At 54.3% G+C, this 27,476-nt stretch overlaps 1 protein-coding gene across 1 annotated transcript; it reads left to right on the forward strand.

The window, feature by feature from the left end:
- Positions 1-8,792: 8,792 nt before the first annotated feature.
- On the forward strand, positions 8,793-27,058 carry LOC119696708 (SH3 and multiple ankyrin repeat domains protein 1-like). Its single transcript, XM_038126510.1, has 6 exons — positions 8,793-9,043; positions 12,991-13,194; positions 17,559-17,630; positions 18,683-18,791; positions 23,877-24,034; positions 26,666-27,058. Exons 1-6 carry the CDS (start codon positions 8,813-8,815, stop codon positions 27,056-27,058), a joined length of 1,167 nt encoding a protein of 388 aa, XP_037982438.1. The 5' UTR covers positions 8,793-8,812.
- The last annotated feature ends 418 nt before the right edge of the window (positions 27,059-27,476 follow it).

Consider the following 27,476-nt stretch of genomic DNA (forward strand, 5'->3'; position numbering starts at 1 on the left):
TTTTGGGTGACACTTTTGGGAATGTGACACTTTTTGAGTGACATTTATTGGGGTGACTATTTTTTTGGGTGACAATTTTTGGGAGGGTGACGCTTTTAGGTGACATTTATGGATTGACACTTTGAGGTGACATTTTTGGGTGACACTTTGGGTGACATTTCTGGGTGACATTTTTGGGTGACGCTTTCCGAGTGACACTTTTTTGGGTGACGCTTGTGGGGGTGACACGTCTTTGGGTGACAATTTTGGGGTGACAATTTTTGGGAGGGTGACACTTTTTGGGACACTTTTTGGGGGTGACACTTTTTGGGCAGTGGCACTTTTGGAGTGACATTTTTGGGTGACACTTTTGGGTGACACTTTTTGGGGATGACACTTTTGGGTGACAATTCTGGGTGACATTTCTTGGGGGTGACATTTCTTGGTGGGGGTGGCGCTTTCTGGGTGACATTTTTTGGGGTGACAATTTTGAGTGACACTTTTTGGGCGGTGACACTTTTGGCTGACGCTTTGGGTGACACTTTTGGGTGATATTTTTGCAGGGTGACACTTTTGGGGTGACACTTTCTGGGTGACACTTTCTGGGTGACACTTTTGGGGATGTGACGCTTTCTGGGTGACATTTTTGGGTGACAATTTTGGGGTGACAATTTTTGGGCGGTGACACTTTTGGCTGACGCTTTGGGTGACATTTTTGGGTGACATTTTTGGGTGACACTTTCCGAGTGACACTTTTTTGGGTGACGCTTGTGGGGGTGACACTTTTGCAGTGACAATTTTGGGGTGACAGTTTTTGGGAGGGTGACAATTTTGGGTGACATTTATGGATTGACACTTTGAGGTGACATGTTTTGGGGTGACGCTTTTGGAGTGACACTTTTGGGGGTGACACTTTTGGTGTGACAATTTTGGGTGACGCTTTTGGAGTGACAACTTTGGAGTGACACTTTTTGGGACACTTTTTGGGGGTGACACTTTTTGGGCAGTGGCACTTTTGGGTGACAATTCTGGGTGACATTTCTTGGGGGTGACATTTCTTGGGGGGTGGCACTTTCTGGGTGACATTTTTTGGGGTGACAATTTTGAGTGACACTTTTTGGGACATTTTTGGGGTGACACTTTTTGGGCAGTGGCACTTTTGGGTGACACTTTTGGGTGACACTTTTTGAGGGTGACACGTATTTGGGTGACAATTCTGGGTGACATTTCTTGGGGGGGGTGGCACTTTCTGGGTGACATTTTTTGGGGTGACAATTTTGAGTGACGCTTTTTGGGCGGTGACACTTTTGGCTGACGCTTTGGGTGACACTTTTGGGTGACATTTTTCCAGGGTGACACTTTCTGGGTGACACTTTCTGGGTGACACTTTTGGGGATGTGACGCTTTCTGGGTGACATTTTTGGGTGACACTTTTGGGTGACGCTTTCCGAGTGACACTTTTTTGGGTGACGCTTGTGGGGGTGACACGTCTTTGGGTGACAATTTTGGGGTGACAATTTTTGGGAGGGTGACACTTTTTGGGACACTTTTTGGGGGTGACACTTTTTAGGCAGTGGCACTTTTGGAGTGACATTTTTGGGTGACACTTTTGGGTGACACTTTTTGGGGATGACACTTTTGGGTGACAATTCTGGGTGACATTTCTTGGGGGTGACATTTCTTGGTGGGGGTGGCACTTTCTGGGTGACACTTTTTGGGGTGACAATTTTGAGTGACACTTTTTGGGCGGTGACACTTTTGGCTGATGCTTTGGGTGACATTTTTGGGTGACATTTTGCAGGGTGACACTTTTGGGGATGTGACGCTTTCTGGGTGACATTTCTGGGTGACATTTTTGGGTGACACCTTCCGAGTGACACTTTTTTGGGTGACATTTGTGGGGGTGGCACTTTCTGGGTGACACTTTTTGGGGTGACAATTTTGAGTGACGCTTTTTGGGCGGTGACACTTTTGGCTGACGCTTTGGGTGACATTTTTGGGTGACATTTTTGCAGGCTGGCACTTTGGGTGACATTTTTGGGTGACACTTTTGGGAATGTGACACTTTTTGAGTGACATTTAGTGGGGTGACAATTTTTTTGGGTGACAATTTTTGGGAGGGTGACACTTTTAGGTGACATTTATGGATTGACACTTTGAGGTGACATTTTTGGGTGACACTTTGGGTGACATTTCTGGGTGACATTTTTGGGTGATGCTTTCCGAGTGACACTTTTTTGGGTGATGCTTGTGGGGGTGACACTTATTTGGGTGACAATTTTGGAGTGGCACTTTTGGGGGTGACGCTTTTTGGGTGGTGGCACCTCTGGCACCAAATGGGTCTGGGGGCTGCACGGGGGGGGTCCAGAGGGGTCTGGGGACTTTGCACACGCGCGTGCCAGGGGCGGGAGTGGGTCCCAAATGGGTCTGGGGGCTTCAGGGGGAGGGGTCCCAAATGGGTCTGGGGGCTTCAGGGGGAGGGGTCCCAAATGGGTCTGGGGGCTTCAGGGGGAGGGGTCCCAAATGGGTCTGGGGGCTGCACGGGAGGGGTTTTGGGGGGGTCTGGGGGCTTTGCACAGGCACGTGCCGGGGGGGAGGGGTCCCAAATGAGTCTGGGGTCTTCAGGGGGAGGGGTCCCAAATGGGTCTGGGGTATTTGGGGGTCTTTGCACACGCACGTGCAAAGGAGGGAAGGGTCCTAAATGGGTCTGGGGGCTGCAGAGGAAGCGTTTAGGGGGTCTGGGGGCTTTGCATATGCATGTGCAGGGGGTGGGAGGGGTCCGAAATGGGTCTGGGGGCTTCATGGGGCTCTCTGCACATGCACGTGCGAAGGGGGGAGTGGTCCCAAATGGGTCTGGGGGCTGCACTGGGGGGGGGTCCAGAGGCTTTGCGCACGCGCGTGTAAAGGTGGGAGGGCGTCCTGAATGGGTCTGGGGGGCTGCGGGAGGGCGTCCTAAATGGGTCTGGGGGCTGCAGGGGGTTTTGCACACGCATGTTCAAAGGGGAAAGTGGTCCCAAATGGGTCTGGGGGCTGCACGGGGGGGTCCAGAGGGGTCTGGGGGCTTTGCACACGCGCGTGCCAGGGAGTGTGAGGGGTCCCAAATGGGTCTGGGGGCTTCGTGGGCTTTGCACACGCATGTGCAAAGGGTGGGAGTGGTCCCAAATGGGTCTGGGGGCTGCGGGGGAGGGGTTTTAGAGGGGTCTGGGGGCTTTGCACACGCGCGTGCAAGGGGAAGGGTCCTAAATGGGTCTGGGGGCTGCGGGGTCTTTACACATGCGTGTGTAAAGGTGGGAGGGGACCCTAATGGGTCTGGGGGCTGCAGGGGAAGGGTCCAGAGGGGTCTGGGGGCTTTGCACACGCGCGTGCAAGGGGGAGGGGGTCCGAAATGGGTCTGGGGGCTTTAGGGGTCATTACACATGCGTGTGCAAAGGGTGGGAGTGGTCCCAAATGGGTCTGGGGGCTGCGGGGGAGGGGTTTTAGAGGGGTCTGGGGGCTTTGCACACGCGCATGTAAAGGTGGGAGGGGTCCCAAATGGGTCTGGGGGCTTCGTGGGCTTTGCACACGCGCGTGCAAGGGGGTGTGAGGGGTCCCAAATGGGTCTGGGGGCTGCGGGGGAGGGGTTTTAGAGGGGTCTGGGGGCTTTGCACACGCGCGTGCAAGGGGAAGGGTCCTAAATGGGTCTGGGGGCTTTAGGGGTCATTACACATGCGTGTGCAGGGGGTGGGAGGGTTCCCAAATGGGTCTGGGGGCTGCAGGGGAAGGGTCCAGAGGGGTCTGGGGGCTTTACACACGCGCGTGCAAGGGGGCGGGGGTCCGAAATGGGTCTGGGGGCTGCAAGGGAGGGGTTTAGAGGGGTCTGGGGGCTTTGCACACGCGCGTGCCGGGGGTGTGAGGGGTCCCAAATGGGTCTGGGGGCTTTGTGGGCTTTGCACACGCATGTGCAAAGGGTGGGAGGGTTCCCAAATGGGTCTGGGGGCTGCGGGGGAGGGGTTTTAGAGGGGTCTGGGGGCTTTGCACACGCGCGTGCAAGGGGAAGGGTCCTAAATGGGTCTGGGGGCTTTAGGGGTCATTACACATGCGTGTGCAAAGGGTGGGAGTGGTCCCAAATGGGTCTGGGGGCTGCACGGGAGGGGTTTAGAGGGGTCTGGGGGCTTTGCACACGCGCGTGTAAAGGTTGGCAGGGGTCCCAAATGGGTCTGGGGGCTGCGGGGGGGAGATTTAGAGGGGTCTGGGGGCTTTGCACACGCGTGTGCAAGGGGGAGGGGGTCCGAAATGGGTCTGGGGGCTTCGGGGGTCTTTGCACACGTGCGTGCCAGGGGGGCGTGCGGGGCCAGGGGGGTCCGGGGGGTTCTGAGGGGGATTTTGGGGAAATTTGGGGGGATTTTGGGGGGATTCGGGAGGGATTTTTTGGGGGGGATTTTGGGGGGATTTGTGAGGTGGGTTTGGGGGATTTTGGGGGGATTTTGGGGAGATTTTGGGGCATTTTGGGGAGATTTTGGGGGGATTTTGGGGGGATTTTGGGTGGATTTTGGGGATATTTGGGGGGACTTTGGGGAGATTTGGGGCATTTTGGGGAGATTTTGGGGAGATTTGGGGGGATTTTGGGGGCATTTTGGGGGGATTTTGGGGATATTTGGAGGGATTTTGGGGGGATTTTGGGGATATTTGGAGGGATTTTGGGATATTTGGGGCATTTTGGGGGGATTTTGGGGGGATTTTGAGGAGGTTTTGGCGAATTTGGGGGGATTTTTGGGGATTCGGAGGAAATTTTGGGTGGTTTTGATGAGTTTTGGGGTGGTTTAAAGGAATTTTGAGTGATTTTGATGAGTTTCGGGTGATTTTGGTGAGTTTTGGGATGGTTTTAAGCAATTTTGGGTGATTTTGAAGAGTTTAGGGATGGTTTTAAGGAATTTTGGATAATTTTGCTGAGTTTTGGGATGGTTTTGATGAGTTTCGGGTGGTTTTTGATGAGTTTCAGGATGGTTTTAAGGAATTTTGGATAATTTTGATGAGTTTCGGGTGGTTTTGATGAGTTTCGGGTGATTTTGGTGAGTTTTGGGATGGTTTTAAGCAATTTTTGGGCGATTCTGATGAGTTTTGGGTGATTTTGAAGAGTTTAGGGATGGTTTTAAGGAATTTTGGATAATTTTGCTGAGTTTTGGGATGGTTTTGATGAGTTTCGTGTGGTTTTTGATGAGTTTCGGGATGGTTTTAAGGAATTTTGGATAATTTTGATGAGTTTCGGGTGATTTTGATGAGTTTCGGGTGGTTTTGCTGAGTTTCGGGTGATTTTGGTGAGTTTTTAAGATGGTTTTAAGCAATTTTGGGCGATTCTGATGAGTTTTGGGTGGTTTTGTTGAGTTTTGGGATGGTTTTAAGGAATTTTGGATAATTTTGATGAGTTTTGGGTGAATTTGATGAGTTTCGTGTGGTTTTTGGGAAGGTTTAGGGATGGTTTTGATGAGTTTTGGGATGGTTTTAAGGAATTTTGGATAATTTTGCTGAGTTTCGGGTGATTTTGATGAGTTTCGGGTGGTTTTGATGAGTTTTGGAGGATTTTGCTGAGTTTTGGGATGGTTTTAAGCAATTTTGGGCGATTCTGATGAGTTTAGGGATGGTTTTGATGAGTTGTGGGATGGTTTTAAGGAATTCTGGGTGATTTTGCTGAGTTTTGAGATGGTTTTGATGAGTTCCGGGTGGTTTTGCTGAGTTTTGGGATGGTTTTAAACAATTTTTGGGAGATTTTGCTGAGTTTTGGGATGGATTTAAGGAATTTTGAGTGATTTTGCTGAGTTTCGGTTGGTTTTGTTGAGTTTTGGGAAGGTTTTAAGGAATTTTAGGTGATTCTGAGGAGTTCTGGGATGGTTTTATGGAATTTTGGGTGGTTTTGCTGAGTTTAGGGATGGTTTTGATGAGTTTTGGGTCATTTTGCTGAGTTTAGGGATGGTTTTAAGGAATTTTAGATGATTCTGATGAGTTCTGGGATGGTTTTATGGAATTCTGGGTGATTTTGATGAGTTTTGGGTGATTTTTATGAGTTTGGGGATGGTTTGGTTGAGTTTTGGGATGGTTTTGATGAACTTTGGGATGGTTTCAGGGAATTTTTGGGATGGTTTTGATGAGTTTTGGGGTGGTTTTGATGAGTTTTGGGATGGTTTTAGGAAATTTTTGGGGATTCTGATGAATTTTGAGTGATTTTGTTGAGTTTTGGTGATTTTGCTGAGTTTTGGGAGAATTTGGTGAGTTTCGGGATGGTTTTAAGGAATTTTGGGTAATTTTGATGAGTTTCGGGTGGTTTTGCTGAGTTTCGGGTGATTTTGGTGAGTTTTAGGATGGTTTTAAGCAATTTTTGGGCGATTCTGATGAGTTTTGGGTGATTTTGAAGAGTTTTGGGTTGGTTTTAAGGAATTTTGGATAATTTTGCTGAGTTTTGGGATGGTTTTGATGAGTTTCGTGTGGTTTTTGATGAGTTTAGGGATGGTTTTAAGGAATTTTGGATAATTTTGATGAGTTTCGGGTGATTTTGATGAGTTTCGGGTGGTTTTGCTGAGTTTCGGGTGATTTTGGTGAGTTTTAGGATGGTTTTAAGCAATTTTGGGCGATTCTGATGAGTTTTGGGTGGTTTTGTTGAGTTTAAGGATGGTTTTAAGGAATTTTGGATAATTTTGATGAGTTTTGGGTGAATTTGATGCGTTTCGTGTGGTTTTTGATGAGTTTAGGGATGGTTTTAAGGAATTCTGGGTGATTTTGCTGAGTTTTGAGATGGTTTTGATGAGTTCTGGGATGGTTTTGATGAGTTTTGGGTGATTTTGTTGAGTTTAGTGACGGTTTTAAGGAATTCTGGGTGGTTTTGATGAGTTTCGGGTGGTTTTGATGAGTTTTGGGATGGTTTTAAACAATTTTTGGGGGATTTTGCTGAGTTTTGGGATGGATTTAAGGAATTTTGAGTGATTTTGCTGAGTTTCGGTTGGTTTTGTTGAGTTTTGGGAAGGTTTTAAGGAATTTTAGGTGATTCTGATGAGTTCTGGGATGGTTTTATGGAATTTTGGGTGGTTTTGCTGAGTTTCGGTTGGTTTTGCTGAGTTTTGGGATGGTTTTGATGAATTTTGTGTGGTTTTTGATGAGTTTTGGGTTATTTTAAGGAATTTTGCTGAGTTTCGTTGAGTTTTGTGTGATTTCGCTGAGTTTTGGGATAGTTTTAGGGAATTTTGGGCGATTTCGATGAGTTTTGGGTGATTTTGCTGAGTTTCGGGATGGTTTTGATGAGCTTTGGGATGGTTTTTTGGAATTTTGTGTGGTTTTGCTGAGTTTGGGGATGTTTTTAAGCCATTCTGTGTGATTTCGCTGAGTTTTGGTGCCATCCTGACCCCGTTCCCGGCAGTTTCGTCGGTTTTTTTCCGTTCTTTCTCCTCTTCCTGCGATTCCGAGCCGCTCTCACCCCGTTTTTCCCCGGCAGCCTGGCCTGGCGAGGCGATGCCTCCCCGCCCATCCCCTCACCGGGGGGATTTTGGGTCGGATTTTGGGTCGGATTTAAAGAATTTGGGGGATTTCGAGGAGGTTTTGGGGGATTTTGATGAGATTTCGGGTGGTCTTGAGGAGGGTTGGAGTGGCGTGAAAGGCATTGGTGGGGATTTTAAGGACATTTGGTGGGATTTCGATGAGTTTTGGGTGGTTTTGATGAGTTTTGGGATGGTTTCAAGGAATTTTGGGTGATTCTGATGAGTTTTGGGTGATTTTGTTGAGTTTTGGGTGGTTTTGATGAGTTTTGGGACGTTTTTAAGGAATTTTTGGGTAATTCTGATGAGTTTTGGGATGATTTTGTTGAGTTTTGGGATGGTTTTAAGGAATTCTGGATGATTTTGATGAGTTTTGGGTGATTTTTATGAATTTTGGGATGGTGTTGTTGAGTTTTGGGATGGTTTTGATGAACTTTGGGATGGTTTCAGGGAATTTTCGGGTGATTTTGCTGAGGTTTGGGGTGGTTTTGTTGAGTTTTGGGATGGTTTTAAGGAATTTTGGGTGGTTTTGCTGAGTTTCGGGATGGGTTTGTTGAGTTTCATGTGATTTTGCTGAGTTTAGGGATGTTTTTAAGCCATTCCGGGTGATTTCGCTGAGTTTTGGTGCCATCCTGACCCCGTTCCCGGCAGTTTCGTCTGTTTTTTTCCGTTCTTTCTCCTCTTCCTGCGATTCCGAGCCGCTCTCATCCCGTTTTCCCGGCAGCCTGGCCTGGCGAGGCGATGCCTCCCCGCCCATCCCCTCACCGGGGGGATTTGGGGGGTTTGGGGTCGGATTTAAAGAATTTTCAGGGATTTCGAGGAGGTTTTGGGGGATTTTGATGAGATTTCGGATGGTCTTGAGGAGGGTTGGAGTGGTGTGAAAGGCATTGGTGGGGATTTTAAGGACATTTGGAGAGATTTTGATGAGTTTTGCGTGGTTTTGATGAGTTTTGGGGTGGTTTTAAGGAATTTTGGGTGATTTTGTTGAGTTTTGGGGGATTTTGCTGAGTTTTGGGGGATTTTAGTGAGTCTTGTGTGGTTTTGCTGAGTTCTGGGATGGTTTTAAGGAATTTTAGATGATTCTGATGAGTTTTGGGATGGTTTTAACCAATTTTGGGTGGTTTTGCTGGGTTTCGGGATGGGTTTGTTGAGTTTCGGGTGGTTTTGCTGAGTTTAAGGATGTTTTTAAGCCATTCCGGGTGATTTCGCTGAGTTTTGGTGCCATCCTGACCCCGTTCCCGGCAGTTTCGTCTGTTTTTTCCCGTTCTTTCTCCTCTTCCTGCGATTCCGAGCCGCTCTCACCCCGTTTTTCCCCGGCAGCCTGGCATGGTGAGGCGATGCCGCGCACGCCGGCCTCCAGCGAGGAGGAGGAGGGCGGTCGGGGCTCCGAGTACCCCGAGGCCGACTCGGACTCGGGGAGCTCCCGCGAGGGCCCCCCCGGAGCCGGAGCCGGCGCCAAGGCCGGGCCCCCCCGCGCCCCCCGGGGCCCCCCGCGGCCGCCGCCGGCCCCCGAGGATCATTTCAGCATGATGGTGTTCCGCATCGGCATCCCCGACCTGCACCAGACGGTGAGCGCAGAGCCCGGGAGCGGCCCGGGGGGCGGGAAAAATGGGGGGAAAGAGGGGAAAAAATGGGGGGAGAGGGGAAAAAATATTGGGGGTTGTACCCCGGATAATTGGGAATTTTTCCCCAAAAAAATGGGATTTTTTCAACCAAAAAATGGGATTTTTTCCACCAAAAATGGGAATTTCTCCCCCAAAAAATTGGGAATTTTCACCCCAAAAAAATTGAGATTTTTTCCCCCCCAAATTGAGACTTTTTCCCCAAAAAAGAGGGAATTTTCCCCCTAAAATAGAGGGAATTTTTCCCCACGAAAAGTGGGAATTTTTCCCTCCAAAAATGGGAATTTTTCCTCCAAAAAATGGGAATTTTTCCACCAAAAAAATTGGAAATTTTTCCCCCAAAAATTGAGACTTCCCCCCCCCAAAAAATGGAGAATTTTTCCCCCCAAAAATAGGATTTTTTCCCTCTAAAAATGGGAATTTTTCCTCCAAAAAATGGGAATTTTTCCTCCAAAAATGGGATTTTTTGCCCCCAAAAATGGGAATTTTTAACCCAAAAATTGGGAATTTTTAACCAAAAAAATGGGAATTTTTTCCCAAAATATTGAGAATTTTACCCCAAAAAATAGGATTTTTTTCCCCCAATAAATGGGAATTTTTGCCCCAAAATTGGGAATTTTTAACCAAAAAAAATGGGAATTTTTCCTCCAAAAATGGGAATTTTTCCCCCCAAAAATGGGAATTTTTCCCCCAAAAAAGGGATTTTTTCCCCAAAAAATAGGATTTTTTCCCGTCATAATTGAGCACTTTTCCCCCAAATGAATGGGAAATTTTCCCCCAAAATTGAGAATTTTTCCCGCAAAATTAAAAATTTTTCCCCCCAAAAGCTGAGAATTTTTGCCCCCAAAGTTGAGAATTTTACCCCAAAAATTGGGAATTTCCCCCCCCCCCAAAACTAAAACTTTTCCCCAAAAATTGGGAATTGTTCCCCAAAAACTGGGAATTGTTCCCCAAAAAATTGAGAATTTTTCCCCCCAAAATTGAGAATTTTTCCCCCCAAATTGGGAATTTTCACCCCAAAAATGAGAATTTTACCCCAAAAAATAGGAATTTTTCCTCCCAAAAATGGGATTTATTCCCCCCAAAAATTTGGAATTTTTTTCCCCCAAAAATGGGAATTTTTTTCCCAACAAAATGGGAATTTTTCCCCCCAAAAATGGGGAATTTCCCCCCCAAAAATGGGAATTTTTCCCCAAAAAATAGGAATTTTTCCCCCCAAAACCTGAGAATTTTTGCCCCCAAAGTAGAGAATTTTTCCCCATAAATTGGGAATTGTTCCCCAAAAAATTGGGAATTTTTGCCCCAAAATATTGAGAATTTTACCCCAAAAAATAGGAATTTTTCCTCAAAAAATGGGAATTTTTCCCCAACAAAATGGGAAATTTTCCCCAAAACCTGAGAATTTTTCCCCCAAAATTGAGAATTTTCCCCCAAAAGATGGGAATTTTTAACCCAAAAAATGGGAATTTTTCCTGTCAAAATTGAACACTTTCCCCCCCAAAAAATGCAAATTTTCACCCCCAAAATTGAGAATTTTTCCCCAAAAATTTGGAATTGTTCCCCCCAAAATTGGGAATTTTCTCCCCAAAAATTGAGAATTTTTCCCAAAAAAAAAAGGGATTTTTTCCCCCCAAAAATGGGAATTTTTAACTCAAAAAAATGGGAATTTTTCACCCCAAAATTGAGAATTTTTCCCCAAAAAATTGAGAATTTTTCCCCGCAAGAATTGGGAAAACCTTAAAAAAAGTTGGGAATTCCCTCCTAAAAAATTCCAGGCACCCCCAAAAAATTCTGGGGCATTTTCCCCACCCAGGGTTTTTTGGGGTCCCCTCACCCCAAACCCTTTGGGGTTTCATTTTTGGGGTTCCCCCGTCCTGACCCCCCAAAAATTCCCCCCAAAATTCCATTTTTGGGACTCCTCCCAGGGGATTTTTTGGGGTTTTTTGGGGCCATTTTGAGGTGATTTGGGGCATTTTCCCCACCCAGGGCTCCCCAAACTCGGGGTTTTTTTGGGGTCCCCTCATCGGGGCTGAACTTTTGGGGTTCCCATGACCCGAACCCCCAAAATCCACATTTTTGGGATTAATCCCAGGGGTTTTGGGGGGTTTTTGGGGGGTAATTTGGACCCATTTAGGGCCATTTCTCCACCCAGGGCCCCCCAATCCCGGGATTTTTGGGATCCCCTCACCCCAAACCCTCCAAGGTTTCACTTTTGGGGTTCCCCGCGCCCTGACCCCCCAAATCTGCATTTTCGGGGTTAATCCCAGGGGATTTTTGGGGGGTTTTTGGGGTTTTTCTTAGGGCATTTTGAGGAGATTTGGGCCATTTTCCCCACCCAGGGCCCCCCAATCCCGGGATTTTTGGGGTCCCCTCACCCCAAACCCTCCAAGTTTTCCCTTTCGGGGTTCCCCACGCCCTGACCCCCCCCAAAACCTTTGGGGCTCCCATTTTTGGGACTCATCCCGGAGGATTTGGGGGCATTTTGGGGGGGTTTTGGGGTTTATGAGGCAATTTCCCCTCCTGGTGCTCCCCAATCCCGGGGGTTTTTTTGGGGTCCCCTCATTTGGGCTTTCCCTTTTGGGGTTCCCCCTGCCCTGACCCCCAAATCTGCATTTTTGGGGCTCATCCCGAACTATTTTTGGGTTTTTTGGATCAATTTAAGGAGATTTTTGCCATTTTCCCCACCCAGGGTCCCCCAATCCCGGGATTTTCGGGATCCCCTCACCCCAAACCCTCCAGGGTTTCCCTTTCGGGGTTCCCCCCGCCCTGACCCCCCCAAATCTGCTTTTTTGGGATTAATCCCAGAGGGGTTTTTTTTGGTTTTTTTGGGGGTTTTTGGATCCTTTTAAGGAGATTTTTGCCATTTTACCCACCCAGCATCCCCCAATTCCGGCATTTTCAGGATCCCCTCACCCCAAACCCTCCAAGTTTTCCCTTTCGGGGTTCCCCTCACCCTGACCCCCCCAAATCTGCTTTTTTGGGATTAATCCCAGAGGGGTTTTTTTTTTGGGGTTTTTTTGGGCTTTTTGGATCCTTTTAAGGAGATTTTTGCCATTTTCCCCACCCAGGGTCGCCCAATCCCGGGATTTCCGGGATCCCCTCACCCCAAACCCTCCAAGGTTTCACTTTTGGGGTTCCCCGTGCTCTGACCCCCCCAAATCTGCATTTCTGGGGCTCATCCCAAAGGATTTTTGGGGGGTTTTTAGGTCATTTTGAGGAGATTTTGGGCCATTTTACCCACCCAGTGCTCCCCAACCCGGGGGTTTTTTTGGGGTCCCCTCATTTGGGCTTTCCCTTTTGGGGTTCCCCCTGCCCTGACCCCCAAATCTGCATTTTTGGGGCTCATCCCGAACTATTTTTGGGCTTTTTGGGTCATTTTGAGGAGATTTGGGCCATTTTCCCCACCCAGCATCCCCCAATTCCGGCATTTTCAGGATCCCCTCACCCCAAACCCTCCAAGTTTTCCCTTTCGGGGTTCCCCTCACCCTGACCCCCCCAAATCTGCTTTTTTGGGATTAATCCCAGAGGGGTTTTTTTGGGGTTTTTTGGGCTTTTTGGATCCTTTTAAGGAGATTTTTGCCATTTTCCCCACCCAGGGTCCCCCAATCCCGGCATTTTCAGGATCCCCTCACCCCAAACCCTCCAAGTTTTCCCTTTTGGGGTTCCCCCCGCCCTGACCCCCCCAAATCTGCTTTTTTGGGATTAATCCCAGAGGGGTTTTTTTGGGTTTTTTTGGGTTTTTGGATCCTTTTAAGGAGATTTGGGCCATTTTCCCCTCTCAGTGCTCCCCAATCCCGGCATTTCCGGGATCCCCTCACCCCAAACCCTCCAAGTTTTCCCTTCCGGGGTTCCCCCCGGCCCTGACCCCCCCGTTTTCCCGCTGTCCCCCCCAGAAGTGCCTGCGCTTCGACCCGGGCGCGGCGGTGTGGGCGGCCAAGCAGCAGCTGCTGTGCGCGCTGACCGAGGGGCTCCACGACGGCCTCAACTACGGCCTCTTCCAGCCCGCCGCCGCCGGCCGCGACGCCAAGTTCCTGGACGAGGAGCGCCCGCTGCGCGACTACCCCCAGAGCTTCGACCAGGGCGTGCCCTACCTCGAGGTGGGCGTGGCCGGGGGGCTGGGTGTGGCCGCGGGGGGCGTGGTCGCTGTGGGTGTGGTCCTGGGGGCGTAGCATCAGTTTGGGGTGGGGTTGATGAGGGAGAATTTGGGTAAAAGTGGCGGATTTGGGGTTAAAATGATGTAGAGTGGGCGTGGCAAGGGTCTGGGTGTGGCCGCGGGGGCGTGGTCACCGTGGGTGTGGTCCTGGGGGGTGTGGTGTCCATTTGGGGTGCAATAAACGAGGGTGAATTTAGGCTAAAGTGGCAGATTTGGGGGTAAAATGTTGTGGGGTGGGCGTGGCCTGATGGTTGGTGGGCGTGGTCACTGTGGGTGTGGTCCTGGGGGGGTGTGGTATCAGTTTGGGGTGGGGTTGATGAGGGAGAATTTGGGTAAAAGTGGCAGATTTGGGGTTAAAATGGTGTGAGGTGGGCGTGTCCTACCTCGAGGTGGGCGTGGCTGGGGGCTGGGTGTGGTCCTGGGGGGCGTGGTCACAGTGGGTGGGGTCCTGTTGTTGTTGTGTCAGTTTGGGGTGGGGTTGATGAGGGAGAATTTGGGTAAAAGTGGCGGATTTGGGGTTAAAATGATGTGGGGTGGGCGTGGCCAGGGTCTGGGTGTGGCCGCGGGGGCGTGGTCACCGTGGGTGTGGTCCTGGGGGGTGTGGTGTCCATTTGGGGTGCGATAAACGAGGGTGAATTTAGGCTAAAGTGGCAGATTTGGGGTTAAAATGGTGTGGCGTGGGCGTGGCCTGATGGTTTGTGGGCGTGGTCACTGTGGGTGTGGTCCTGGGGGGCGTAGCATCAGTTTGGGGTGGGGTTGATGAGGGAGAATTGGGGTAAAAGTGGCGGATTTGGGGTTAAAATGATGTGGGGTGGGCGTGGCCAGGGGGTGGGTGTGGTCTCGGGGGGGCGTGGTCGCTGTGGGTGTGCTCCTGGGGGCGTAGCATCAGTTTGGGGTGGGGTTGATGAGGGAGAATTTGGGTAAAAGTGGCGGATTTGGGGTTAAAATGATGTGGGGTGGGCGTGGCCTGATGGTTAGTGGGCGTGGTCACTGTGGGTGTGGTCCTGGAGGGTGTGGTGTCAGTTTGGGGTGGGGTTAATGAGGGACAATTTGGGTAAAATTGGCAGATTTGGGGTTAAAATGATGTAAGGGTGGGCGTGGCGGGGATGGGTGCAGTCCTGGGGGGCGTGGTCGCTGTGGGTGTGGTCCTGGGGGGTGTGGTGTCCATTTGGGGTGCAATAAACGAGGGTGAATTTAGGCTAAAGGGGCGGATTTGGGGTTAAAATGGTGTGGCGTGGGCGTGGCCTGATGGTTGGTGGGCGTGGTCACTGTGGGTGTGGTCCTGGGGGGTGTGGTGTCTGTTTGGGGTGGGGTTAATGCGGGACAATTGGGGTAAAAGTGGCGGATTTGGGGTTAAATTGATGGAGAGTGGGTGTGCCCTACCTCGATGTGGGCGTGGCCATTGTCTGGGTGTGGTCACGTGGGCGTGGTCACTGTGGGTGTGGTCCTGGCGGCATAGCATCAGTTTGGGGTGAGGTTAAGGAGGGAGAATTTTGGTAAAAGTGGCGGATTTGGGGTTAAAATGATGTAGAGTGGGCTTGGCAAGGGTCTGGGTGTGGCCGCGGGGGCGTGGTCACCGTGGGTGTGGTCCTGGGGGGCGTGGTCACCGTGGGTGTGGTCCTGGGGGGTGTGGTGTCCATTTGGGGTGCGATAAACGAGGGTGTATTTAGGCTAAAGTGGCAGATTTGGGGTTAAAATGGTATGGGGTGGGCGTGGCCTGATGGCTGGTGGGCGTGGTCACTGTGGGTGTGGTCCTGGGGGCGTAGCATCAGTTTGGGGTGGGGTTGATGAGGGAGAATTTGGGTAAAAGTGGCGGATTTGGGGTTAAAATGATGTAGAGTGGGCGTGGACAGGGGGTGGGTGTGGCCGCGGGGGCGTGGTCACCGTGGGTGTGGTCCTGGGGGGTGTGGTGTCAGTTTGGGGTGGGGTTAATGAGGGAGAATTTGGGTAAAAGTGGAGGATTTGGGGTTAAAATGATGTAGAGTGGGCGTGGCAAGGGTCTGGGTGTGGCCGCGGGGGCGTGGTCACCGTGGGTGTGGTCCTGGGGGGTGTGGTGTCCATTTGGGGTGCAATAAACGAGGGTGAATTTAGGCTAAAGTGGCAGATTTGGGGTTAAAATGGTGTGGGGTGGGCGTGGCCTGATGGTTGGTGGGCGTGGTCACTGTGGGTGTGGTCCTGGGGGCGTAGCATCTGTTTGGGGTGGGGTTAATGAGGGAGAATTGGGGTAAAAGTGTTGGATTTGGGATTAAAATGATGTGGAGTGGGCGGGCCTACCTCGAGGTGGGCGTGGCCTGGGGGGCTGGGTGTGGTCGCGGGGGGCGTGGTCACTGTGGGTGTGGTCCTGGTTGGTGTGGTGTCAGATGGGGGTGGGGCTGATGGGGGAGAATTTGGGTAAAAGTGGCGGATTTGGGGTTAAAATTATGTGGGGTGGGCGTGGCTAGGGTCTGGGTGTGGTCCTGGGGGGCGTGGTCACCGTGGGTGTGGTCCTGGGGGGTGTGGTGTCCATTTGGGGTGCAATAAACGAGGGTGAATTTAGGCTAAAGGGGCGGATTTGGGGTTAAAATGGTGTGGCGTGGGCGTGGCCTGATGGTTGGTGGGCGTGGTCACTGTGGGTGTGGTCCTGGGGGGTGTGGTGTCTGTTTGGGGTGGGGTTAATGCGGGACAATTGGGGTAAAAGTGGCGGATTTGGGGTTAAATTGATGGAGAGTGGGTGTGCCCTACCTCGATGTGGGCGTGGCCATTGTCTGGGTGTGGTCACGTGGGCGTGGTCACTGTGGGTGTGGTCCTGGCGGCATAGCATCAGTTTGGGGTGAGGTTAAGGAGGGAGAATTTTGGTAAAAGTGGCGGATTTGGGGTTAAAATGATGTAGAGTGGGCTTGGCAAGGGTCTGGGTGTGGCCGCGGGGGCGTGGTCACCGTGGGTGTGGTCCTGGGGGGCGTGGTCACCGTGGGTGTGGTCCTGGGGGGTGTGGTGTCCATTTGGGGTGCGATAAACGAGGGTGTATTTAGGCTAAAGTGGCAGATTTGGGGTTAAAATGGTATGGGGTGGGCGTGGCCTGATGGCTGGTGGGCGTGGTCACTGTGGGTGTGGTCCTGGGGGCGTAGCATCAGTTTGGGGTGGGGTTGATGAGGGAGAATTTGGGTAAAAGTGGCGGATTTGGGGTTAAAATGATGTAGAGTGGGCGTGGACAGGGGGTGGGTGTGGTCACGTGGGCGTGGTCACTGTGGGTGTGGTCCTGGGGGCGTAGCATCAGTTTGGGGTGGGGTTGATGAGGGAGAATTGGGGTAAAAGTGGCGGATTTGGGGTTAAAATGGTGTGGGGTGGGCGTGGCCTGATGATTGGTGGGCGTGGTCACTGTGGGTGTGGTCCTGGTGGGTGTGGTGTCAGATGGGGGTGGGGCTGATGGGGGAGAATTTGGGTAAAAGTGACGGCTTTGGGGTTAAAATGACGTGGGGTGGGCGTGGCCAGGGTCTGGGTGTGGTCCTGGGGGGCGTGGTCACCGTGGGTGTGGTCCTGGGGGCGTAGCATCCGTTTTGGGTGGGGTTGATGGGGGAGAATTGGGGTAAAAATGGCAGATTTGGGGTTAAAATGATGGACAGTGGGCGTGCCCTACCTCGAGGTGGGTGTGGTCAGGGTCTGGGTGTGGTCACGGGGGCGTGGTCACTGTGGGTGTGGTCCTGGGGGCGTGGCATGAATTCAGGGCGGGGTTAATGAGGGAGAATTGGGGTAAAAGTGGCGGATTTGGGGTTAAATTGATGTGGGGCGTTTCCAGGGTCTGGGTGTGGTCCTGGGGGCGTGGTCGCAGTGGGTGTGGCTCTTGGGTGGGTGGGGCCAAGGGGTGGGCGTGGTCTCATTTTGGGGAGGCGACAAGGCGACAGAATTTGGGTAAAAATGGCAAATTCGGGGCTTAAAATGCCGCCAAGTGGGCGTGGTCTCTCTGTGGGCGTGGTCACCTAGTGGGAGTGGCTTGGATTGGCGGGGGGGCGTGGTGGGAATTTGGGGAGGGGCCAAAAGGGGAAATTTGGATAACAGAGGGGCGGGGTTTGTGTTGGGAGAAAGGGGGCGTCATCATAAAGAGGGCGTGGCATTATTGGGCGTGGCCCGCGGGGTGGGCGTGGCCTAATCCAGTTAAGGGTGTGTCCTTATGGGATGGGCGTGGCTTATGTAGCATCTGGGGTGTGACCTGATGAGTGGGCGTGGCTTAGGACAGGTGTAGTGTGTTTCCCATGGGGTGGGCGTGGTCAGGGCAGGGTGGGGGCGTGTCCCCCCGTTGTGGGGGGCGTGGCCCGGTGCTGACCCCGCCCCCAGTTCCGGTACAAGACCCGGGTGTACAAACAAACCAACCTGGACGAGAAACAACTGGCCAAGCTGCACACCAAGGTGGGTGGGACACGCCCCCCGCCCCGCGGCCACGCCCCCTCCGCCTCCCGGCCACGCCCCTCTGCTCATTGACCGCGCCCCCCCATTCCCCAAACACGCCCATCTTGTGTTATAGCCACGCCCCTTTTCACCAGCGACTCATGCAGCTGCGGTCACGCCCCCTGCATCCATGGCCACACCCTCTGCTCATTGACCACGCCCCCCAACCGCCTGAATGCCTGGACACGCCTACTTCCCCCTAGACCACGCCCCTTTGTGTCGGCCACACCCCTCTGCCCATTGGCCACGCCCTCCACCCTACTCCATGGCCACACCCCCTGCACTTTGGCCACGCCCTTTCTTCTCAACAAGTCTCCTGGCCACGCCCCTCTCAGTGGCCACGCCCCTTGGTTAATGACCTCCCCACCCTGGCCACGCCCCGTTGTGCACGGGCCCCACAATGGCTCCGCCCCTTTTCCTTTTGGCCACGCCCCTTCCCCTGGCCACACCCCTCACCTCTGAGGCCACACCCCCAGCCTGCATGGCCACGCCCCACCCCCAGGTGTCACCAAGTGTCCCCCAGGGCTCCTGGGTGTCCCCAAATGTCCCCAAGTGCCCCCTGTGTCCCCTCCTGTCCACAATGTCCCCAAAATGTCCCCAGATGTCCCCAATGTCCCCAATGTCCCCAATGTCCCCAGTGTCCCCAATGTCCCCAATGTCCCCTCCTTTCCCCAATGTCTCCAATGTCCCCTCCTATCCCCAATGTCCCCGATGTCCCCAGTGTCCCCAGTGTCCCCTCTCGTGTCCCCGGTGTCCCCAATGTCCCCAAGTGTCCCCAGTGTCCCCAATGTCCCCAGTGTCCCCTCCTGTCCCCTCCTGTCCCCTATTTCCTTGATGTCCCCAGTGTCCCCTCCTCTCCCCAATGTCCCCAATGTCCCCGATGTCCCCAGTGTCCCCAGTGTCCCCAATGTCCCCGATGTCCCCAGTGTCCCCAGTGTCCCCGGTGTCCCCGGTGTCTCCGGTGTCCCCAATGTCCCCTCTGGTGTCCCCAATGTCCCCTCCGGTGTCCCCAGACGGGGCTGCGGAAGTTTCTGGATTACGTCCAGCACGGCTCGGCCGAGAAGGTGGCGCGGCTGCTGGAGCGGGGGCTGGACCCCAACTACCACGACTCCGACTCGGGGGGTGAGCCCCAAAATCCCCCAAAATCGGCCCAAAATCACCCCAAAATCACCCCAAAAATTACCCCAAAATCACCCCAAAATCGGCCCAAAATCAGCCCAAAAATCAGCCCAAAATCGGCCCAAAATCACCCCAAAAATTACCCCAAAATCACCCCAAAATCACCCCAAAAATCATCTCAAAATCGGCCCAAAATCACCCCAAAATCACCCCAAAAATTCCCCATCTACCACGACTCCGACTCAGGGGGTGAGCCACAAAATCCCCAAAATCAGCCCAAAAATCACCCCAAAAATCACCCCAAAATCACCCCAAAAATTCCCCATCTACCACGACTCCGATTCAGGGGGTGAGCCCCAAAATCCCCCCAAATCACCCCAAAATCACCCCAAAATCACCCCCAAAATCACCCCAAAAATTACCCCAAAATCGGCCCAAAATCAGCCCAAAATCACCCCAAAAATTACCGCAAAAAATCACCCCAAAAAATACCCAACTACCACGACTCCGACTCGGGGGGTGAGCCCCAAAATCCCCCAAATCACCCCAAAACTGGCCCAAAATCACCCCCAAAATCACCCCAAAAATCACCCCAAAATTGGCCCAAAATCTGCCCAAAAATCAGCCCAAAATCGGCCCAAAATCACCCCAAAAATTACCCCAAAATCACCCCAAAATCACCCCAAAAATCATCTCAAAATCACCTCAAAATCACCCCAAAATCACCCCAAAATCACCCCAAAATCACCCCAAAAATTCCCCATCTACCACGACTCCGACTCAGGGGGTGAGCCACAAAATCCCCAGAATCAGCCCAAAAATCACCCCAAAAATCACCCCAAAATCACCCCAAAAATTCCCCATCTACCACGACTCCGATTCAGGGGGTGAGCCCCAAAATCCCCCCAAATCACCCCAAAATCACCCCAAAATCACCCCAAAATCACCCCAAAAATCACCTCAAAATCGGCCCAAATTCAGCCCAAAATCAGCCCAAAATCACCCCAAAAATTACCACAAAATCACCCCAAAATCACCCCAAAAATCATCTCAAAATCACCTCAAAATCACCCCAAAATCAGCCCAAAATCAGCCCAAAATCACCCCAAAAATTCCCCATCTACCACGACTCCGACTCAGGGGGTGAGCCACAAAATCCCCAAAATCAGCCCAAAAATCACCCCAAAAATCACCCCAAAATCACCCCAAAAATTCCCCATCTACCACGACTCCGATTCAGGGGGTGAGCCCCAAAATCCCCCCAAATCACCCCAAAATTACCCCAAAATCACCCCCAAAATCACCCCAAAAATCATCTGAAAATCACCCCAAAATCGGCCCAAAATCAGCCCAAAATCACCCCAAAAATTACCCCAAAATCACCCCAAAATCAGCCCAAAATCACCCCAAAAATTACCCCAAAATCAGCCCAAAATCAGCCAAAAATTACCGCAAAAAATCACCCCAAAAATTCCCCATCTACCACGACTCGGACTCAGGGGGTGAGCCCCAAAATCCCCAAAATCAGCCCAAAAATCACCCCAAAAATCACCCCAAAAATCACCTCAAAATCGGCCCAAAATCAGCCCAAAATCACCCCAAAATCACCCCAAAAATTACCCCAAAATCACCCCAAAATCAGCCCAAAATCACCCCAAAAATTACCGCAAAAAATCACCCCAAAAAATACCCAACTACCACGACTCCGATTCAGGGGGTGAGCCCCAAAATCCCCCCAAATCACCCCAAAATCACCCCAAAATCACCCCAAAATCACCCCAAAAATCACCTCAAAATCGGCCCAAAATCAGCCCAAAATCAGCCCAAAATCACCCCAAAATCACCCCAAAAATTACCCCAAAATCACCCCAAAATCAGCCCAAAATCAGCCCAAAAATTACCGCAAAAAATCACCCCAAAAAATACCCAACTACCACGACTCCGACTCGGGGGGTGAGCCCCAAAATCAGCCCCAAAATCCCCTGAAATCACCCCAAAATCACCCCAAAAATTGCCCCCAAATCAGCCCAAAATCACCTCAAAAAATACCCAACTACCACGACTCCGACTCGGGGGGTGAGCCCCAAAATCAGCCCCAAAATCCCACGAAATCACCTTAAAAAGCACCCCAAAATCACCCCAAAATCACCCCAAAAATTACCCCAAAATCACCCCAAAATCAGCCCAAAATCAGCCCAAAATCACCCCAAAAATTACCCCAAAATCACCCCAAAATCAGCCCAAAATCACCCCAAAAATTACCCCAAAATCACCCCAAAATTCACCCCAAAATCAGCCCAACATGCCCCAAAATCACCTCAAAAATTACCCCAAAATCAACCCAAAATCCCCCAAAATCACCTCAAAAATCACCCCAAAAATAACCCCAAAATCACCTCAAAATCACCCCAAAAATTACCCCCAAAATTACCCCAAAATCACCCCAAAATCCCCCCAAAAATCTGGCCAAACCTCCCCCCCCTCCCCCGGGACCTCAAAATCCTTGGGGACACCTGCAATGTTCCCAGGTCCCCCCAAATGTCCCCAATGTCCCCAAATCCCCCAATGTCCCCAATGTCCCCAAATCCCCCCAATGTCCCCAAATCCCCCTGACGTCCCTGATGTCCCCATTGTCCCCAAATGTCCCCGATGTCCCCAGTGTCCCCAACTCCCCTGATGTCCCCAATGTCCCCAATGTCCCCGACAGCTCCAATGTCCCCAGTGTCCCCAAATCCCCCTCACGTCCCCAATGCCCCTAATGTCCCCAATGTCCCCAAATCCCCCCGATGTCCCCAATGTCCCCGAGATGCCGCTGATGCTGGCGGCGCAGCGCGAGGGCCCGGCTGAGGCGGAGCCTCAGTGTCTCCAATGTCCCCAATGTCCCAAATGTCCCCAATGTCCCCGACACCTCCAATGTCCCCAAATACATCTGACGTCCGTGATGTCCCCATTGTCCCCAATGTCCCCGACACCTCCAATATCCCCAATGTCCCCAAATCCTCCTGAAGTCCCTGATGTTCCCAATGTCCCCAATGCCCCCAATGTCCCTGCCACCTCCAATGTCCCCAAATCTCCCCGCTGTCCCCGATGTCCCCAGTGTCACCAAATCCCCCCAATGTCCCCATTGTCCCCAATGCCCCCGCTGTCCCCGATGTCCCTGATGTCCCCGATGTCCCCAGTGTCCCCGCTGTCCACAGAGGCGCCGCTGACGCTGGCGGCGCAGCGCGAGGGCCCGACTGAGGTGGAGCCTCAGCGTCCCCAACGTCCCCAATGTCCCAAATGTCCCCAAATACCCCTGATGTCCCTGATGTCCCCAAATCCCCCCGATGTCCCCGATGTCCCCGCTGTCCCCAGAGACGCCGCTGACGCTGGCGGCGCAGCGCGAGGGCCCGGCGGAGGTGGAGCCTCAGCGTCCCCAATGCCCCCAATGTCCCAAATGTCCCCAAATCCCCCTGATGTCCCTGATGTCCCCAATGTCCCCAATATCCCCGACACCTCCAATGTCCCCAATGTCCCCAAATCCTCCTGAAGTCCCTGATGTTCCCAATGTCCCCATGCCCCCAATGTCCCCAATGTCCCCAAATACCCCTGACATCCCTGATGTTCCCAATGTCCCTGATGTCCCCGATGTCCCCAATGCCCCCAAATCTCCCCATTGTCCCCGACACCTCCAGTGTCCCCAATGTCCCCAAATCCTCCTGACGTCCCTGATGTCCCCAATGCCCCCAATGTCCCCAATGCCCCCAAAGTCCCCAAATCCCCCCGATGTCCCCGATGTCCCCAATGTCCCAAATGTCCCCAAATCCCCCCGCTGTCCCCAATGCCCCCGATGTCCCCAAATCCCCCCAATGTCCCCAAATCCCCCCGATGTCCCCGCTGTCCCCGCTGTCCCCAGAGGCGCCGCTGACGCTGGCGGCGCAGCGCGAGGGCCCGGCTGAGGTGGAGCCTCAGCGTCCCCAACGCCCCCAATGTCCCAAATGTCCCCAAATCCCCCTGATGTCCCTGATGTCCCCAATGTCCCAAATGTCCCCAATGTCCCAAATGTCCCCAATGTCCCCGACACCTCCAATGTCCCCAAATACATCTGACGTCCGTGATGTCCCCATTGTCCCCAATGTCCCCGACACCTCCAATGTCCCCAATGTCCCCAAATCCTCCTGAAGTCCCTGATGTCCCCAATGTCCCCAATGTCCCCAAATACCCCTGACATCCCTGATGTTCCCAATGTCCCTGATGTCCCCGATGTCCCCAATGCCCCCAAATCTCCCCATTGTCCCCGACACCTCCAGTGTCCCCAATGTCCCCAAATCCTCCTGACGTCCCTGATGTCCCCAATGTCCCCAATGTCCCCAGTGTCCCCAAATCCTCCTGACATCCATGATGTCCCCAATGCCTCCAATGTCCCCAAATCCCCCCGATGTCCCCGCTGTCCCCGCTGTCCCCAGAGACGCCGCTGACGCTGGCGGCGCAGCGCGAGGGCCCGGCGGAGGTGGAGCCTCAGTGTCCCCAACGCCCCCAATGTCCCAAATGTCCCCAAATCCCCCTGATGTCCCTGATGTCCCCAATGTCCCCAATGTCCCCGACACCTCCAATGTCCCCAGTGTCCCCAAATCCTCCTGACATCCATGATGTCCCCAATGCCTCCAATGTCCCCAAATCCCCCTGATGTCCCCGCTGTCCCCAATGTCCCCAATGTCCCCAAATCCCCCTGATGTCCCCGCTGTCCCCAATGTCCCCAATGTCCCCAAATCCCCCTGATGTCCCCGATGTCCCCAATGTCCCCAAATCCCCCCGATGTCCCCGCTGTCCCCAGAGACGCCGCTGACGCTGGCGGCGCAGCGCGAGGGGCCGGCGGAGGTGGAGCCTCAGTGTCCCCAACGTCCCCAATGTCCCAAATGTCCCCAATGTCCCCGACACCTCCAATGTCCCCAATGTTCCCAAATACCCCTGACATCCCTGATGTCCCCAATGTCCCCAAATCCTCCTGACATCCCTGATGCCCTCAATGCCCTCAATGTCCCCAATGCCCCCAATGCCCCCGATGTCCCCAAATCCCCCCGATGTCCCCGATGTCCCCGCTGTCCCCAGAGACGCCGCTGACGCTGGCGGCGCAGCGCGAGGGCCCGGCGGAGGTGGAGATCATCCGCCTGCTGTGCCTGGGCGGCGCGCACCTGGACTTCCGCGCCCGCGACGGAGCCACCGCGCTGCACCGCGCCGTCTGCACGCGGCGCTACCCCGCCCTGCTGGTGAGCACCTGGGGACACCTGGGGACACCTGGGGACACATAGAGACACCTGGGGACACACCTGGGACACCTGGGGACACCTGGGGACACCTGGGGACACCTGGGGACACGGGGGTGGCACAGGGAGGGCGCTGCACCGCGCCGTCTGCACGCGGCGCTACCCCGCCCTGCTGGTGAGCACCTGGGGACACCTGGGGACACCTGGGGACAGTCACAGACACACCTGGAGACAGTCACAGACACACCTGGGGACAGCTGGGGACAGCTGGGGACACCTGGGGACACACAGGGACACCTGGGGACACATAGAGACACCTGGGGACACACCTGGGGACACATAGAGACACCTGGGGACACACCTGGGGACACACCTGGGGACACCTGGGGACACACCTGGGACACCTGGGGACACACCTGGGGACACCTGGGGACACCTGGGGACACGGGGGTGGCACAGGGAGGGCGCTGCACCGCGCCGTCTGCACGCGGCGCTACCCCGCCCTGCTGGTGAGCACCTGGGGACACACCTGGGGACACCTGGGGACAGTCACAGACACACCTGGGGACACCTGGGGACACCTGGGGACAGCTGGGGACACCTGGGGACACGGGGGTGGCACAGGGAGGGCGCTGCACCGCGCCGTCTGCACGCGGCGCTACCCCGCCCTGCTGGTGAGCACCTGGGGACACCTGGGGACACCTGGGGACACCTGGGGACACATAGAGACACCTGGGGACACACCTGGGGACACATAGAGACACCTGGGGACAGTCACAGACACACCTGGAGACAGTCACAGACACACCTGGGGACACCTGGGGACACCTGGGGACACATGGGGACACACCTGGGGACACCTGGGGACACATAGAGACACCTGGGGACACACCTGGGGACACCTGGGGACACATGGGGACACACCTGGGGACACCTGGGGACATCTGTGACAGCTGGGGACACACCTGGGACACCTGGGGACACCTGGGGACACACCTGGGGACACCTGGGGACACATAGAGACACCTGGGGACACACCTGGGGACACCTGGGGACACCTGGGGACACCTGGGGACACATAGAGACACCTGGGGACACACCTGGGGACACCTGGGGACAGCTGGGGACACACAGGGACACATGGGGACACCTGGGGACACCTGGGGACACCTGGGGACACGGGGTGGCACAGGGAGGGCGCTGCACCGCGCCGTCTGCACGCGGCGCTACCCTGCCCTGCTGGTGAGCACCTGGGGACACCTGGGGACACCTGGGGACACCTGGGGACACATAGAGACACCTGGGGACACACCTGGGGACACATAGAGACACCTGGGGACAGTCACAGACACACCTGGAGACAGTCACAGACACACCTGGGGACACCTGGGGACACCTGGGGACACCTGGGGACACACCGGGGACACCTGGGGACACGGGGTGGCACAGGCAGGGCGCTGCACCGCGCCGTCTGCACGCGGCGCTACCCCGCCCTGCTGGTGAGCACCTGGGGACACCTGGGGACACCTGGGGACAGTCACAGACACACCTGGGGACACCTGGGGACACCTGGGGACACACCTGGGCACACCTGGGGACACACAGGGACAGCTGGGGACACACCTGGGGACACACCTGGGGACACCTGGGGACACATAGAGACACCTGGGGACACACCTGGGGACACCTGGGGACAGCTGGGGACACACAGGGACACATGGGGACACCTGGGGACACCTGGGGACACCTGGGGACACGGGGTGGCACAGGGAGGGCGCTGCACCGCGCCGTCTGCACGCGGCGCTACCCTGCCCTGCTGGTGAGCACCTGGGGACACCTGGGGACACCTGGGGACAGTCACAGACACACCTGGGGACACCTGGGGACACCTGGGGACACACCTGGGCACACCTGGGGACACACAGGGACAGCTGGGGACACACCTGGGGACACACCTGGGACACCTGGGGACACCTGGGACACCTGTGACACACAGACACACCTGGGGACACCTGGGGACAGTCACAGACACACCTGGGGACACCTGGGGACACACGGGGACACCTGGGGACACCTGGGGACACCTGTGACAGCTGGGGACACCTGGGGACACACCTGGCACACCTGGGGACAGCTGGGGACACCTGAGGCCATCCATGGGACACTTGGGGACACCTGAGTGTCACCATGTCACCCGCAGGTGCTGCTGGACCTGGGGGGGGTCCCCAAATAAAGGGGGTGACACCCGGGGGTGCCATGGAGGGGTCTGGGGGTGTCACCCGGGGGTCCCAAGGGTGTCCCCAGGGGGTCCCAAGGGTGTCCCCGTGTCCCCTGCAGGCGCTGCTGGACCTGGGGGGGGGGGGGTCCCCAAATAAAGGGACAAGTGGGGGTGACACCCCTGTGGGTCCCGTGGGTGCCATGGGGGGGGTTTGGGGATGTCACCCGGGGGTCCCAAGGGTGTCCCCAGGGGGTCCCAACAGTGTCCCCGTGCCCCCCGCAGGCGCTCCTGGACCTGGGGGGTCCCCAAATAAAGGGGGTGACACCCGTGGGTGCCATGGAGGGGTCTTGGGGTGCCATGGGGGGGTCTGGGGGTGTCACCCGGGGGTCCCAAGGGTGTCCCCGTGTCCCCCGCAGGCGCTGCTGGACCTGGGCGGGTCCCCGAACTACAAGGACCGGCGGGGCCTGACGCCGCTGTACCACACGGCCATGGTGGGCGGCGACCCGCGGTGCTGCGAGCTGCTGCTCTACAACCGCGCGCACATCGGCACGGCCGACGAGAACGGCTGGCAGGAGATCCACCAGGTGACACCCGGGTCACTGTCATTGTCACATTGTCACCTTGTCACCGTGTCACTGTGTCACTGTGTGACCCCGTTATCCCATCCCTGTGTCCCTGTGTCACCATGTCACATCGGCACGGCCGACGAGAACGGCTGGCAGGAGATCCACCAGGTGACACCCGTGCCATTGTCATTGTCACATTGTCACATTGTCACCTTGTCACCGTGTCACTGTGTCACTGTGTGACCCCGTTATCCCATCATCACCCCATCCCTGTGTCCCTGTGTCCCTGTGTCCCTGTGTCCCTGTGTCACTGTGTCACCCTGTCCCTGTGTCACTGTGTGCCTGTGTCACATCGGCACGGCCGACGAGAATGGCTGGCAGGAGATCCACCAGGTGACACCCGGGACACTGTCATTGTCACCTGTCACTGTGTCACCGTGTCACCGTGTCACTGTGTCACCCCGTTATCCCATCACTGTGTCCCTGTGTCCCTGTGTCCCTGTGTCACTGTGTCCCTGTGTCACATCGGCACGGCCGACGAGAACGGCTGGCAGGAGATCCACCAGGTGACACCCGTGCCATTGTCATTGTCACCTGGCACTGTATCACTGTGTCACCGTGTCACAGTGTCACCCCATTATCCCATCCCTGTGTCCCTGTG

Source organism: Motacilla alba, unplaced genomic scaffold (assembly GCF_015832195.1).
Source record: "Motacilla alba alba isolate MOTALB_02 unplaced genomic scaffold, Motacilla_alba_V1.0_pri HiC_scaffold_35, whole genome shotgun sequence".
NCBI lineage: Eukaryota > Metazoa > Chordata > Aves > Passeriformes > Motacillidae > Motacilla > Motacilla alba.

What these genes read in the sequence shown, in the direction of transcription:
- LOC119696708 (XM_038126510.1), top strand. Translation starts at nt 8,813, where the DNA reads ATGCCGCGCACGCCGGCCTCCAGCGAGGAGGAGGAGGGCGGTCGGGGC. An exon ending in CCACGACTCCGACTCGGGGG is followed by an intron (nt 18,792 to 23,876) that starts GTGAGCCCCAAA and finishes CGCTGTCCCCAG; the next exon opens with AGACGCCGCTGACGCTGGCG. An exon ending in GGCGCTACCCCGCCCTGCTG is followed by an intron (nt 24,035 to 26,665) that starts GTGAGCACCTGG and finishes TGTCCCCCGCAG; the next exon opens with GCGCTGCTGGACCTGGGCGG.